At 43.6% G+C, this 16518-nt stretch overlaps 1 protein-coding gene across 1 annotated transcript in view; it reads left to right on the top strand.

Moving 5' to 3' along the window:
- Positions 1-16518, top strand: part of SLX4IP (SLX4 interacting protein) — a 197831-nt gene that overhangs the window by 137739 nt on the left and 43574 nt on the right. Inside the window, exon 5 of the mRNA XM_069767899.1 lies at positions 10727-10804. Within this exon, the coding sequence (XP_069624000.1) occupies positions 10727-10804 (78 nt within the window). The remainder of the gene's footprint in view (positions 1-10726; positions 10805-16518) is intronic.

The raw sequence follows: 16518 nt of genomic DNA, 5'->3' as shown, positions 1-16518 counted from the left end.
GTTCGTACTTTGTGGTCTGTTCTAGGACCGATTTGCAAAGATGTCTAAATGAGCCTTTAGGGTGGGTTCACACTGCGTTAAACGGTTCAACACATACGTTAAACGGGCTGCTGTAACGCAAGTGCCGACTTTGGCACATCGCTAGCGCAGATAGAGCATCTGCTAGCTCTATCTGCGCTAGCAGTGATGAACCCGGAAACGCTGCAGCCCGCGTCTCGGGGTCTGTCACTCAATGGCGGCACATGGCTAGCGCACGCCCATTATGGGCGTGCGCTAGCGATGCGTCCGACATTGGAGTCAATGGCGGCGCTAGCGGACTACGTGACACCGCGTTAGGCCGCGGTGTAACGTAGTCCGTCTAACGGACTGGAGGAACGCAGTGTGAACCCAGCCTAACAGAATGTCCTAATATTGCATTTGAAGCTTTATCCTAAAGAAGGCTTAAGAGAAAAACTGAAGGATGTTCTTCACCTCAGTCAAGAAGATTTGCTCAAGTTTGTGACATGACAAAAAAATCTCAATCTGTGACTCCCACTGGTTGCCAATCTCACTGGTTGCCAATCTCACTGGTTGCCAACGTTTTCTATCAACCTTTCTTCATGGCCACCTAGATGCCGTAATTGGCTATTGTATGTTGAATTTCCGATGAGACAAGTGTATCCTGCTTGCAGTAGCTGTCAAGTACGCTTTTTAAATTAGTTAGCCGGGGAATCCTACTTGAATCAAAACCACTAATGCTAAAATAAACAGTTTGCTATTATATAAAGAAAGGACAACATCTATATATTCACAGGTCCTCAGACGTACTTAATCATATAATCTATAAATAAACAGCAACACCGGAAAGCTGCCGATTTATTAAATGTTTGTAATGTATCAACCTGAAACACATTACTGGAGCCGTGCCGAGATCGGGAACAAGTTTAAACATGGTGTGTATGCAGTCAAGGTGTCTACATGGAAGGGCGAAGAACAGGATTTGGTATACCAAATTATAAAAGGGAAGCTGTCAGCAGTTTTGACTGTGCTGAAGGCAGGAGTAAATAGGAGAACGGAAGAGCTGCTTAAATACACTGATAAGTTGCAAATAAATGACAGCTTGATTTTCCTCAAGTGCCTGGTCGTCCTGGAATTGCACTGGAGGCGAATCCTAGCACTGAAGTGCTCTTTGGCCTCTGTAAAGGTACCGTCACACTAGACGATATCGCTAGCGATCCGTGACGTTGCAGCGTCCTCGCTAGCGATATCGTCCAGTGTGACAGGCAGCAGCGATCAGGCCCCTGCTGTGATGTCGCTGGTCGGGGAAGAAAGTCCAGAACTTTATTTGGTCGCTGGACTCCCCGCAGACATCGCTGAATCGGCATGTGAGACACCGATTCAGCGATGTCTTCACTGGTAACCAGGGTAAACATCGGGTAACTAAGCGCAGGGCCGCGCTTAGTAACCCGATGTTTACCCTGGTTACCATCCTAAAAGTAAAAAAAAACAAACAGTACATACTTACCTACCGCTGTCTGTCCCCGGCGCTGTGCTCTCCACTCCTCCTGTACTGGCTGTGAGCGTCGGTCAGCCGGAAAGCAGAGCGGTGACGTCACCGCTCTGCTTTCCGGCCGCTGTGCTCACAGCCAGTACAGGAGGAGTGCAGAGCACAGCGCTGGAGGACAGACAGCGGTAGGTAAGTATGTACTGTTTGTTTTTTTTTACTTTTAGGATGGTAACCAGGGTAAACATCGGGTTACTAAGCGCGGCCCTGCGCTTAGTTACCTGATGTTTACCCTGGTTACCGGCATCGTTGGTCGCTGGAGAGCGGTCTGTGTGACAGCTCTCCAGCGACCAAACAGCGACGCTGCAGCGATCCGGATCGTTGTCAGTATCGCTGCAGCGTCGCTAAGTGTGACGGTACCTTAATGCACGCTCCCCAACCCTTCTCCCTCTGTGCTTGATTGATTGCTGCTGTGGCCAACCAAATGCCCACTGCAGCCATCAATCAAGCACAGAGGTCAAGGGGTTGTTGGCACCCAACTCTTGGCACCACCACCAATCAGCTGTTTGTTAAGGCCAATGTTCACATTGCTCTGTCAGGCTGCTCGCTCTACACCTAAAGCCCCAATACACATTGGAGAACAGTTGGCCGAACCCGACAATTTCTGTGGATCAGCTGACAGTTAAGTGTGTATGGTGGCTTCCCGATTCTCCGGGGACAGAAAGATCCAGCAGGTTGAACTTCAACATCTTGGTCAATTAGAGTACACATGACATCATTGCTATTTCCCCAATTGTCCTGCAGTTCATGTCGATCTTAATGCCTTTACGAGAAACTCATTTTTTCTATTTGACATACTCAGTTCCCTGACACTCTTCCATCTAGCGATATGTACGATGAAGCCAGAAACCCACTTGAACAAGGAGAGAACATGCAATCTTCATGCTGATGTTGTCTTTTGCCACATTCGAATCAAGAACCTTGCAAAATGAGAGTTGCTAACCTCAAAGTTACCATGCTCAATCAAGGGACGCATAGAACACTTAGGGGAATGCACATGCTTAATGGGGTTGTGAAGAATTAGAAAAACATGGCTGCTCTCCTTGAGAAACAGCACCACACCTGTCAATAGACTGTGAATGGTATTGTTGTCCACCACATTCACTTAAAGAGGACCTGTTGGTGTGATTTAGCAATATGAAATAAAGGCATGGCCATTACGGCACTGTTATACTGACTGATTAAATAGATAACTTTTAGTGAAGAAATCCTTATGGTGGTTGTTCTTTAATCTGCATTTGAAGTTTTTGGGTTATAAGCTTTAGGTGCATATGGGCAGGACTGTGGGTAGGGTCTTTGGCTTCTGCTCCGGCCCCTCTGCCTGCCTCCGGTGTCTGTATGGCAGGTCACTGCCTTTGTGAATGGCCTGCCCCCAGTTTGAAATTTCATGCTGGCTCTGTCCTTGCCGCCGGCAGTGAGTGCGCAAATTGACCTCCCGGCGGTCTTCAATAAAATGGCGCCGGTGGTGGTGCATGCACAGATTTAGATCTCGGCTGATTAAAATCTCTAAAGGAGACTGCCGGGAGATCAATCTGAGCGAGGTGTTATGACCTGGTGGTCAGGACAATAATGGACCTGGTGGTTAAGAGCACACGGAATGACCTGATAGTTACTGATAATAAAGGACGAGCTCTGGGACGTGGGAACTCTGCTGACTGCAATCCCTAATCCTATCAAACACACTAGAAATAGCCGTGGATTGCGCCTAACGCTCCCTATGCAACTCGGCACAGCCTAAGGAACTAGCTAGCCCTGAAGATAGAAAAATAAAGCCTACCTTGCCTCAGAGAAATTCCCCAAAGGAAAAGGTAGCCCCCCACATATAATGACCGTGAGTAAAGATGAAAATACAAACACAGAGATGAAATAGATTTAGCAAAGTGAGGCCCGACTTACTGAACACACCGAGGATAGGAAAGGTTACTTTGCGGTCAGCACAAAAACCTACAAAAAGACCACGCAGAGGGCGCAAAAAGACCCTCCGCACCGACTCACGGTGCGGAAGCGCTCCCTCTGCGTCCCAGAGCTTCCAGCAAGCAAGACAACAATAAAAATAGCAAGCTGGACAGAAAAATAGCAAACCAAAGAAATACAAGCTGGAACTTAGCTTCTGCTGGGAAGATAGGTCACAAGAACGATCCAGGAGTGAACTAGACCAATACTGGAACATAGACAGGTGGCATGGAGCAAAGATCTAAGTGGAGTTAAATAGAGCAGCCAGCTAACGAATTAACCTCGTCACCTGTGGAAGGAAACTCAGAAACACCCACCAGAGGAAGTCCATGGACAGAATCAGCCGAAGTACCATTCATGACTACAGGAGGGAGCCCGACAACAGAATTCACAACAGCGAGGTAACCTCAGTGATGGCCATGTGAATATAATTACACAAAAATATGAAAATATTTCTGTCTTGTATGAAGTTGTGGCACTTGAGACATGGCAGACTTACCCCTGAAGAAGCTGTGCCAGCGAAACTCAGGAGTCTGTAACCTCTGGATTACTTATTTTCATATACTCACAAACAAGAAGAGAAACATGGTTATATATATAAAGGTATAAAGGTACCTTCACACTGAGCAATTTTCCAACGAGAACGACAGCGATCTGTGACGTTGCAGCGTCCTGGATAGCGATCTCGTTGTGTTTGACACGCAGCAGCGATCAGGATCCCGCTGTGACATCGCTGGTCGTAGCTTGAAGTCCGGAACTTTATTTGGTCGCCAGGTCGACGTGATTCGTCATGTTTGACAGCAAAAGCAATGATGCCTGCAATGGTTTTTCATGGAGCTAACAACCAGTGAGAACGATAAGTACGTCACTGAATCGCTCCTGCATCGTTCAACTGTTGCCGGTGTTTGACGTCTCCTAGCGACCTAAACAGTGACGCTGCAGCGATCGGCTCGTTGTCTATATCGCTGCAGCGTCGCTTAATGTGACGGTACCATAAAAGTATAGAGTCCTAGTGGCACGCCAGACTCCTGAACGACCCTGAGTTTTGCGGCAGCTTTTTCGGGGGGCGAGTCCGGTGTATCTCAAGCGCTACTCCTTAACCCCTTCCCGACCTTTGACGCCACGTAGGCGTCATGAAAGTCGGTGCCAATCCGACCCATGACGCCTATGTGGCGTCATGGAAAGATCGCGTCCCTGCAGATCCGGTGAAAGGGTTAACTCCCATTTCACCCGATCTGCAGGGACAGGGGGAGTGGTAGTTTAGCCCAGGGGGGGTGGCTTCACCCCCTCGTGGCTACGATCGCTCTGATTGGCTGTTGAAAGTGAAACTGCCAATCAGAGCGATTTGTAATATTTCACCTATTATAACGGGTGAAATATTACAATCCAGCCATGGCCGATGCTGCAATATCATCGGCCATGGCTGGAAATACTAATGTGCCCCCACCCCACCGATCGCCCCCCCAGCCCCCCGATCTGGCCGGTACACTGCTCCGGCTCCCCTCCATCCAGTGCTCCGCTCCCCCCCGTGCTCTTGTCCGCTCCCCCCGTGCTCCAATCACCCCCCCGTGCTCCAATCACCCCCCCTGCATTCCGATCCACCCCCCCGTGCTCTGTTCCACCCCCCCGTGCTCCGTTCCAGCCCCCCGTGCTCCGTTCCACGCCCCCGTGCTCCGTTCCACGACTGCCGCGCTCCGATTCCCCCCCCCCGTGCTCCGATTCCCCCCCCCCCCCCCCCCGTGGTCCCCCCCACCCCATCATACTTACCGATCCTGCCGGGGTCCCGTCCGTCTTCTCCCTGGGCGCCGCCATCTTCCAAAATGGCGGGCGCATTCGCAGTTCGTTCCAAAGTGCATTTTGATCACTGAGATAGATTATATCTCAGTGATCAAAATAAAAAAAATAATAAATGACCCCCCCCCCCTTTGTCACCCCCATAGGTAGGGACAATAAAAAAATAAAGAAATTTTTTTTTTCCACTAATGTTAGAATAGGGTTAGGGGTAGGGTTAGGGGTAGGGCTAGGGTTAGGGCTAGGGGTAGGGTTAGGGGTAGGGTTAGGGGTAGGGCTAGGGTTAGGGCTAGGGGTAGGGTTAGGGCTAGGGTTAGGGCTAGGGTTAGGGCTAGGGTTAGGGTTTCGGTATGTGCACACGTATTCTGGTCCTATGCGGATTTGATAAATCCGCAGTGCTAAACCGCTGCGGATTTATGGCGGATTTACCGCGTTTTTTTCTGCGCATTTCACTGCGGTTTTACAATTGCGATTTTCTATTTGAGCAGTTGTAAAACCGCTGTGGAATCCGCACAAAGAAGTGACATGCTGCGGAATGTAAACCGCTGCGTTTCCGTGCAGTTTTTCCGCAGCATGTGTACAGCGATTTTTGTTTCCCATAGGTCTACATTGAACTGTAAACTCATGGGAAACTGCTGCGGATCTGCAGCGTTTTCCGCAGTGTGCACATACCTTTAGAATTAGGCTATGTGCACACGGTGCGGATTTGGCTGCGGATTGGCCGCTGCGGATTCGCAGCAGTATTCCATCAGGTTTACAGTACCATGTAAACATATGAAAAACCAAATCCGCTGTGCCCATGGTGCAGAAAATACCGCGCGGAAACGCTGCGTTGTATTTTCCGCAGCATGTCAATTCTTTGTGCGGATTCCGCGGCGTTTTACACCTGTTCCTCAATAGGAATCCGCAGGTGAAATCCGCACAAAAAACACTGGAAATCCGCGGAAAATCCGCAGGATTTTTCAAAAATGGTGCGGAAATATCTCACACGAATCCGCAACGTGGGCACATAGCCTTAGGGTTAGGGTTAGAATTAGGGTTGTGGTTAGGGTTGTGATTAGGGTTATGGCTACAGTTGGGATTAGGGTTAGGGGTGTGTTGGGGTTAGTGTTGGAGGTAGAATTGAGGGGTTACCACTGTTTAGGCACATCAGGGGTCTCCAAACGCAACATGGCGCCACCATTGATTCCAGCCAATCTCGTATTCAAAAAGTCAAATGGTGCTCCCTCACTTCCGAGCCCTGACGTGTGCCCAAACAGTGGTTTACCCCCACATATGGGGTATCAGTGTACTCAGGATAAACTGCGCAACAATTACTGGGGTCCAATTTCTCCTGTTACCCTTGTGAATCTAAAAAAATGCTTGCTAAAACATCATTTTTGAGGAAAGAAAAATGATTTTTTATTTTCACGGCTCTGCGTTGTAAACGTCTGTGAAGCACTTGGGGGATCAAAGTGATCACCACATATCTAGATAAGTTCCTTGGGGGGTCTAGTTTCTAAAATGGGGTCACTTGTGGGGGGTTTCTACTGTTTAGGCACACCAGGGGCTCTGCAAACGCAACGTGATGCCCGCAGACCATTCCATCAAAGTCTGCATTTCAAAACGTCACTACTTCACTTCCGAGCCCCAACGTGTGCCCAAACAGTGGTTTACCCCCACATATGGGGTATCACCATACTCAGGAGAAACTGGACAACAAATATTGGGGTCAAATTTCTCCTGTTACCCTTGGGAAAATTAAAAAATTCTGGGCTAAATAATTATTTTTGAGGAAAGAAAACGTATTTATTATTTTCATTGCTCTGCATTATAAACTTCTATGAAGCACTTGGGGGTTCAAAGTGCTCACCACACATCTAGATAAGTTCCTTTCGGGGTCTAGTTTCCAAAATGGGGTCACTTGTGGGGGGTTTCTACTGTTAAGCCACATCAGGGGCTCTGCAAACGCAACGTGACACCCACAGAGCATTCCATCAAAGTCTGCGTTTCAAAACGTCACTACTTCACTTCCGAGCCCCGGCATGTGCCCAAACAGTGATTTACCCCCACATATGGGGTATCAGCGTACTCAGGAGAAACTGGACAACAACTTTTGGGGTCAAATTTCTCCTGTTACCCTTGGCAAAATAGGAAATTCTAGGCTAAAAAATCATTTTTGAGGAAAGAAAAATTATTTTTTATTTTCATGGCTCTGCGTTATAAACTTCTGTGAAGCACCTGGGGGTTTAAAGTGCTCAATATGCATCTAGATAAGTTCCTTGGGGGGTCTAGTTTCCAAAATGGGGTCACTTGTGGGGGAGCTCCAATGTTTAGGCACACAGGGGCTCTCCAAACGCGACATGGTGTCCGCTAACAATTGGAGCTAATTTTCCATTCAAAAAGTCAAATGGCGCGCTTTCCCTTCCGAGCCCTGCCGAGTGCCCAAACAGTGGTTTACCCCCACATATGAGGTATCGGCGTACTCAGGAGAAATTGCCCAACAAATTTTATGATCCATTTTATCCTACTGCCCATGTGAAAATGAAAAAATTGAGGCAAAAAGAATTTTTTTGTGAAAAAAAAGTACTTTTTCATTTTTACAGATCAATTTGTGAAGCACCTGAGGGTTTAAAGTGCTCACTAGGCATCTAAGATAGTTCCTAGGGGGGTCTAGTTTCCAAAATGGGGTCACTTGTGGGGGAGCGCCAATGTTTAGGCACACAGGAGCTATCCAAACGCGACATGGTGTCCGCTAACGATGGAAATAATTTTTCATTCAAAAAGTCAAATGGCGCTCCTTCCCTTCCGAGCCTTACCATGTGCCCAAACAGTGGTTTACCCCCACATGTGAGGTATCGGTGTACTCAGGAGAAATTGCCCAACACATTTTAGGATCCATTTTATCCTGTTGCCCATGTGAAAATGAAAAAATTGAGGCTAAAAGAATTTTTTTGTGAAAAAAAAAGTACTTTTTCATTTTTACGGATCAATTTGTGAAGCACCTGGGGGTTCAAAGTGCTCACTATGCATCTAGATAAGTTCCTTGGGGCGTCTAGTTTCCAAAATGGGGTCACTTGTGGGGGAGCTCCAATTTTTAGGCACACGGGGGCTCTCCAAACGTGACATGGTGTCCGCTAAAGAGTGGAGCCAATTTTTGATTCAAAAAGTCAAATGGCGCTCCTTCCCTTCCAAGCCCTGCCGTGCGCCCAAACAGTGGTTTACCCCCACATATGAGGTATCAGCGTACTCAGGACAAATTGGACAACAACTTTCGTGGTTCAGTTTCTCCTTTTACCATTGGGAAAATAAAAAAATTGTTGCTCAAAGATAATTTTTGTGACTAAAAAGTTAAATGTTCATTTTTTCCTTCCATGTTGCTTCTGCTGCTGTGAAGCACCTGAAGGGTTAATAAACTTCTTGAACGTGATTTTGAGTACTTTGAGGGGTGCAGTTTTTAGAATGGTGTCACTTTTGGGTATTTTCAGCCATATAGACCCCTCAAACTGACTTCAAATGTGAGGTGGTCCCTAAAAAAAATGGTTTTGTAAATTTCGTTGTAAAAATGTCAAATCGCTGGTCAAATTTTAACCCTTATAACTTCCTAACAAAAAAAAATTTTGTTTCCAAAATTGTGCAGATGTAAAGTAAACATGTGGGAAATGTTATTTATTAACTATTTTGTGTCACATATCTCTCTGGTTTAACAGAATAAAAATTCAAAATGTGAAAATTGCGAAATTTTCAAAATTTTCGCCAAATTTCCGTTTTTATCACAAATAAACGCAGAATTTATTGACCTAAATTTACCACTAACATGAAGCCCAATATGTCACGAAAAAACAATCTCAGAACCGCTAGGATCCGTTGAAGCGTTCCTGAGTTATTACCTCATAAAGGGACACTGGTCAGAATTGCAAAAAACGGCAAGGTCTTTAAGGTCAAAATAGGCTGGGTCATGAAGGGGTTAAATAGTCCTTTCACACATTGCTTTCCCTACCACTGCTTACAAAATAGAAAAGTAAAAGGATAATTTATCAGCAGGTTTTCACCCAAAGCAATTCATATGTGCATGCATCTCTTTCAAAGACAAGTCCAGCAATACTGTGACATGGTCAGTCCTTTTGCCAAATAGTGAAAAATCAGCGTTTCAGTTGATATGCAAATGAGGCTGAAGAGCTATTTGTAGATCTGAAGCCTCTGTCACTCCAGCTCTATTTCCTGCCCAGCGCCATTTCCACACTGAGAGTTATTATCCCTTAGAAACTTGTTATCCAGCCAAATCAGAACGTTTTGCTTTGTACAGAAGAGGGGAAAACACCGTAAAACACGTCTCTGCAAATAGTTTGGCGTTCCTACTTTCAATAGGTGACATGACAGCTCTAGTCCTCTTCCTCTCTGAAGAGACAATTTATAAATTTACAGAAGTTATCCACTACTTTTAAATTGATGACGTATCATAAAGTTGTCCACTACTTTTTCACTGATGACCTGTTCTTAGAATAGATCATCATTATCTAATCAGCTGGGGTACGACACCCGGCACCACCGCTGATCAGATGTTATTGATGTCGGTGGCAGGAAGTCTACTTGTAGTGTCCAGGGCTTGGTACCGCACGTCTGCCTCCTTCTCAAATCAATAGGATGCGGATGTTTCGTACCCTGCGGCGGACACTATAAGTAGAAAGAGCAACTCTGCAATTGAGTATTTCTGGACGTCGGCCGCCGACACAGATAACAGCTGATCAGCGTGGGTGTCGGACCCTGGCTGATCAGAAAAAGTAATGGACAACCTCATTAATTTCCCAGAGGAGCCTTGCATGGCCTATAAGTCTTTTTACGCTGTCTTGGCACTCGCTACAAGGAGAGACATTACTCCTTAGATTACCATCAGAGGCCTCTCATCTGGCCAAATCAGTCCTCTTGCTTTGCACTGATAAGAGGCAAACACCCAGAAACATGGGTATGCAAATAGAGTGCTGGGTCTGGATTTTATCCTTTGTCATGTGACAGGGCTTGTTAAAGGGTTGATGAAGAGGCAGAGGCAGTTTGCACACTTCATCAAGACATGCTAAATGCCAGTCTTCATGAGTTGGTAGCCATGACTTTATAGTAACAGATTTGTATTTTTTTTTTTTTTTTGAAGCGGGGGTGGCGAAGTATTTTCTTAAAATCGTATGTACTATTCCATATTTTTATGCCTAGTCCTCAGTACATTGCACCTGATACCCACATATTAAATGTCATGCCGTTCTCAGGAGGAGCAGTTCTAAATCAGAATGAAGTGTTGTCCTCTGCCGCGTTTTGTCCACTGCGTACCGGATTTCCCTCATACGTTCATCCCACGTCTTGTGCACTATTCATTCTAACAATAGCTGTCGATTTAACATCTGCTTTGTGTTCTCAGCCTATTACATGTAGGTATCAGAATTTTAATATAATTTTTTTTTTTTTCTTTAGGAACTCGGTTGCGGATTGCAGCTTATTTTATTAAGAGATGGGTAAATCTTCGCTGTGTGGCACAACATCAGTATCGAGGTAAGTTATGATTGTACTACTAATGGATTTGCTATTACTGCCTCTGAAATTCCACGAAATTCCAAGATGAGTGCACACTGACCCATATTTTGTAATCATTATTTTTTTCTCACCTAGAGTAGTAATAAAATATTTTATTTTATTTTTTTTTTAAATCTGAAATATTTTTGTCTTCTATGAAAATTTTCAGTTTGGGGTGTTTCATTTTTTAATAACAAGTCATTAAGCAGTGTATGATGAAATCAATAGCGTATCTATAGAATGCATGGATATACCATAATGTCTTCCAGGGTGAGACGGCCATTAGCAGGGGGTCCTGATCAGGGGATTTATCCCCATTAATTAACTATTAATACTAACTGTTATAATTATTACCGTAATTATAGTCATTCATACGTCTATTGAAGCCTATCCAATGATCATCCATATTGTAAGAACGTTCCAAGAAGCTTCAATGCCTCGAATGTTAATGTGTTTGAAAACATAATTATGCCTAAACGAAACGTTGCATCGTCTACTTCACTTTTGTATTGTCAGCATGTGATTTTAAGGATGGAATAAATGCTACCTTTATTTCTAAATAAGAACTATCACTGGTGCCCTAGATTCCCTGGGATTTCTACTGTTTTGGGATCTAACAAAACCTAAGATAAAAACTAAATGAGCAAATACCCTGCAGTAAATAAATAGCAATAGTGCATGAAAATAAGATAGGGTACTTAGTTAACATCATTTTGATAAAAAAAAAAATCTGTAAAAGCCATCCTACCACGTCATGGTGACCATACTCGGGACGGTTCTAACCTCTAGTATTAAAACCTTACCATGTGTCATATGACGTAGTGTGAATAAGAGCTGAGAATTACCGAGACCCGGCTAATGGACACCCAGCCATGGGGAACTATATGAATGTAATGTCCAGCTCAAGGAAAATGGAGGCAAAACCATTATTTGCACAGAGTGCAAAAAACCTGAAACAAAAACGAAAAGAGATAAATTGGAATGTTAGTGGGTGTGAATGCAGCATGTACAGTACAGACCAAACGTTTGGACACACCTTCTCATTTAAAGATTTTTCTGTATTTTCATGACTATGAAAATTGTACATTCACACGGAAGGCACCAAACTATGAATTAACATATGTGGAATTATATACTTAACAAAAAAGTGTGAAACAACTGAAACTATGTCTTATATTCTAGGTTCTTCAAAGTAGCCACCTTTTAGTTTGATGACTGCTTTGCACACTCTTGGCATTCTTTTGATGAGCTTCTAGAGGTAGTCACCGGGAAAGATCTTCCAACAATCTTGAAGGAGTACCCAGAGATGTTTAGCACTTGTTGGTCCTTTTGCCTTCACTCTGTGGTCCAGCTCACCCCAAACCATCTCGATTGGGTTCAGGTCTGGTGACTGTGGAGGCCAGGTCATCTGGCGTAGCACCCCATCACTCTCCTTCTTGGTCAAATAGCCCTTATACAGCCTGGAGGTGTGTTTGGCGTCATTGTCCTGTTGAAAAATAAATGATGGTCAAACTAAACACAAACTGGATGGAATAGCATGCCGCTGCAAGATGCTGTGGTAGCCATGCTGGTTTAGTATGCCTTCAATTTTGAATAAATCCCCAACAGTGTCACCAGCAAAGCACCCCCACCATCACACCTCCTCCTCCATGCTTCACGGTGGGAACCAGGCATGTAGAGTCCATCCGTTCACTTTTTCTGCGTCGTGCAAAGACACGGTGGTTGGAACCAAAGATCTCAAATTTAGACTCCTCAGACCACAGCACAGATTTCCACTGGTCTAATGTCCATTGCTTGTGTTCTTTAGCTCAAACAAGTCTCTTCTGCTTGTTGCCTGTCCTTAGCAGTGGTTTCCTAGCAGCTATTTTACCATGAAGGCCTGCTGCACAAAGTCTCCTCTTAACAGTTGTTGTAGAGATGTGTCTGCTGCTAGAACTCTGTGTGGCATTGACCTGGTCTCTAATCTGAGCTGCTGTTAAACTGCGATTTCTGAGGCTGGTGACTCGTATAAACTTATCCTCAGAAGCAGAGGTGACTCTTGGTCTTCTTTTCCTGGGGCGGTCCTCATGTGAGCCAGTTTCTTTGTAGCGCTTGATGGTTTTTGCCACTGTACTTGGGGACACTTTCAAAGTTTGCCCAATGTTTCGGACTGACTGACCTTCATTTCTTAAAGTAATGATGGCCACTTGTTTTTCTTTACTTAGCTGCTTTTTTCCTGCCATAATACAAATTCTAACAGTCTATTCAGTAGGACTATCAGCTGCGTATCCACCAGACTTCTGCACAACACAACTGATGGTCCCAACTCCATTTATAAGGCAAGAAATCCCACTTATTAAACCTGACAGGGCACACCTGTGAAGTGAAAACCATTCCCGGTGACTACCTCTTGAAGCTCATCAAGAGAATGCCAAGAGTGTGCAAAGCAGTCATCAAAGCAAAAGGTGGCTACTTTGAAGAACCTAGAATATAAGACATAATTTCAGTTGTTTCACACTTTTTTGTTAAGTATATAATTCCACATGTGTTAATTCATAGTTTTGATGCCTTCAGTGTGAATGTACAATTTTCATAGTCATGAAAATGCAGAAAAATCTTTAAATGAGAAGGTGTGTCCAAACTTTCGGTCTGTACTGTAGGTGCATGTTAACACTGGCCACTAAGCAGACAAAACTAAAGATAAAGGACATATAGTAAAGTTTTAGGCTATGTGCACACGTCAGGTTTTTTTCCTGACAAAATCCGGAGAATTCTGGCAGAAAATCGCGTTTTTTTTCCGCGCGGATTTTTCGCGTTTTTTTGCGCGTTTTTTGCGCGGATTTTTTGCGGATTTTTTTTTTTTTCCTGAAAGTCATTTTGGCTTAGAAATCCGCAAAAAATCCGCAAAAAGAATGAGCATGTCCATTTTTTTTGCGGAATGCGTTTTTTTTGCGGAAAAAAACGCATCCATCTGAACAAAAAATCCGGAATGCATTCTAAATGATAGGATGCATATTTTTAGCGTTTTTGATGCGGAATTATAGCGTTTTTATAGCGAAATTCCGCAAAAAAACGCTAAAAATCCGTACGTGTGCACATACCCTTAATGTTCGAGATTAGGACCATCCCGAATAGGGTCACCAGTATGTGATGGGATGGCTTTTACGTTTTTTTTTTAATTATTTTTTATGTTTGCTAAGTACGTTATATTATTTTCATGCACTGTTGCTATTTATTTACTGCTGAGTATTTACTTATTTTGTTTTTATCTTAGGTTTTGTCTGTTTAGTGGCCAGTGTGAACATGCGCTTGCACACTACATGCGCTCCCACTTATATTCCAATTCATCTCTTGAGGTTTTTGTTTTTTGGAACTAGTGGGAGGTCACACCGAGTTGGCAAGGAGCCAGAAATGGTGCATGAGAACCACTAATTGGAGATTTGTTTGCAGATATCACAGAAAAAAAAAAAGAATAGTTTTGTTGAGTTTCAACTTGAATATACCTTTGTTCTCACATAAGAAAACCACAACAGCCCTTGTCGCCCTCTACCCCGATCATTGAAATATCAAATTATGAAGTTCTCCAGCTGTTTTATATGGATCTTTATATTGTTAGGAATGGTGTTCGGAAATGTATATTTAGTTCATTAATAATGATATTAATACGAAACGAACATCTGGATGGGGCAAATAATTATATTTGCTTTACAGTATTTAATATTTATAGGAAATAAAAGGTGTTAAAGAGGTATTCCCAATGGGGAGGTTTGTGCACGGTGATCATTTTTCTAAGCTTCCATTTGAAATAAATGATGAGAGTAAGTGAGAGTAACCTCTTCACTCCTGTTCTGGAAGCAGACGAGGGTTCCAGCGGTAACCAAAAAAACATGGCTTCTTCTGTAAATGCTAACGATGAAAATGGTCTCTTGGTAGAAACGCTTACAATGTACTGTCACACGATAAATATCTAGCGTCGTCCATGTTCTTTCCACTTGTAGCTGATAAATGGTATTCTTTACTGGTGTGTGAAACATTATACGGCTCTCGCTGGTTATTTTTACACTCATCTGTCATATCAGAACTGTCATACAATAACTTACAGTAATGTAATCTCTCTACAGATGCCATTACATTTGATAAATTGTATTTTTTCGTGGGACAGAGATATTGTTTTTTATGAGATGTGGTGGGAACCAGTTTTGACAGGCCACAGATGAGAATGCCAACATGGACATATATGTAACGTAATGATATTTGGCTTACGGAGACAACAGTAAAAACTTTAGCTATTTCTTGCTGAGTTTCACCTGAGATACATTTCAGCCTTCAGGATATATCAGCTGGACAGCAGCATCTAACTAATGTTGTAGCAAAGCTCCGAGCTTGTGAAACCCGAGTCCGCATTGTTCTCATTATTGGTCAGGTGTAACCCAAAACCAACTTTAGGTGGTGCTATCGAAGGGAATCGTCTTTTTTCTCAGGCTTCTGTGAGGCGTTCATGATCAAATGATGATGCAGCAATGATAATAATGCATTCAGCTTATACAGGTCTGGGTCGTACGCCGTTGGGATCCTCATCCAGTAGAGCGATGACCTAATTGAATGTAGATGTTCTCGAAGCACAAGAGAGTCTACCATTGCCTTCCAATGTGACTGTGCACTTCTCTAGTTTATTGTTTCTCATTGAGTGTTGAAGAAGTTGCCTTCATATTATGCTTTTCACACTTTAAACACCCAAGCTAACCACCGCTAAATATGTAGAACGTATGCCCTAACCTTTAATCCTTCATTGAGGGGTTCATACAATTTTAAGTCTAATATGGATTAGTCTTTACTTTTTCTCATAATGTTGGAATGTATCAGGACCATTTTCTATCCCCAGTTCCTCTGTTCAGACATGTGGGATCTGAAAACGAGTAGTGCCAGTGATGCCATAGGCACCTCTTCTGGTAGACCCTGTAGGTCATCTAGTGTGCAATTGATTACAATTGTCAGGCTCATTCATTTCCTATCTTTAAAAACTTAATCCAGTAAGCTAATCTTTCTTTTCCTCCAGTTATAAAGGCACAGAGGTCATTAATATTTTGGGTAGTCAGGCTATAAAACAATAAATGTACCCTCATCTATGTTTTTCAAGGGCTTGAGTCCCCGTTTAACACCCTTTATTCAACCACCCCCCTCTCCTTTCTCCTAGACTACAGAATCTTAAAGTTTGAGTCTGACCAGTGGCACGATAGGACTGCCCATCGGTAAACATTTACTGATTGGTGACCTGTTTACACAGGCAGACCCAAGTAAACAATGCGCTCTGAGCCTTCTATAATAGATCACTCAATTTGCATAGGCTGCCAAGGTTCTCAGGTTTACACAGGTCGATGCACCACCGAGAACGATGATCTTTTATGCTGCACAAAAGATCATTTCATCCTGTTTATTCGAAAAGATAACTGTGAGAATTTCTTTTAACAACACTCATTTACAATTATCTAACAACGTAAATGCCCCTTCGCCCACAGCTCCTAATAAGATGTTCAACATAAGCCGTAATTTCAGTCTATGTAGATGAGACAATGTAGTATCTCTTACATTTTTTACATGGATCCATCTTGTATTTGAAATGGCAAAAAAAATGATCAAACCATAGAATCTACTTGTGTAAACAAAGACACGTCAGACATAGGATATATAGGAAACTGCCGAACGCGAGTGGAACA

Source organism: Ranitomeya imitator, chromosome 5 (assembly GCF_032444005.1).
Source record: "Ranitomeya imitator isolate aRanImi1 chromosome 5, aRanImi1.pri, whole genome shotgun sequence".
Lineage (NCBI taxonomy): Eukaryota > Metazoa > Chordata > Amphibia > Anura > Dendrobatidae > Ranitomeya > Ranitomeya imitator.
This window is presented reverse-complemented; position numbering and strand designations above follow the sequence as displayed.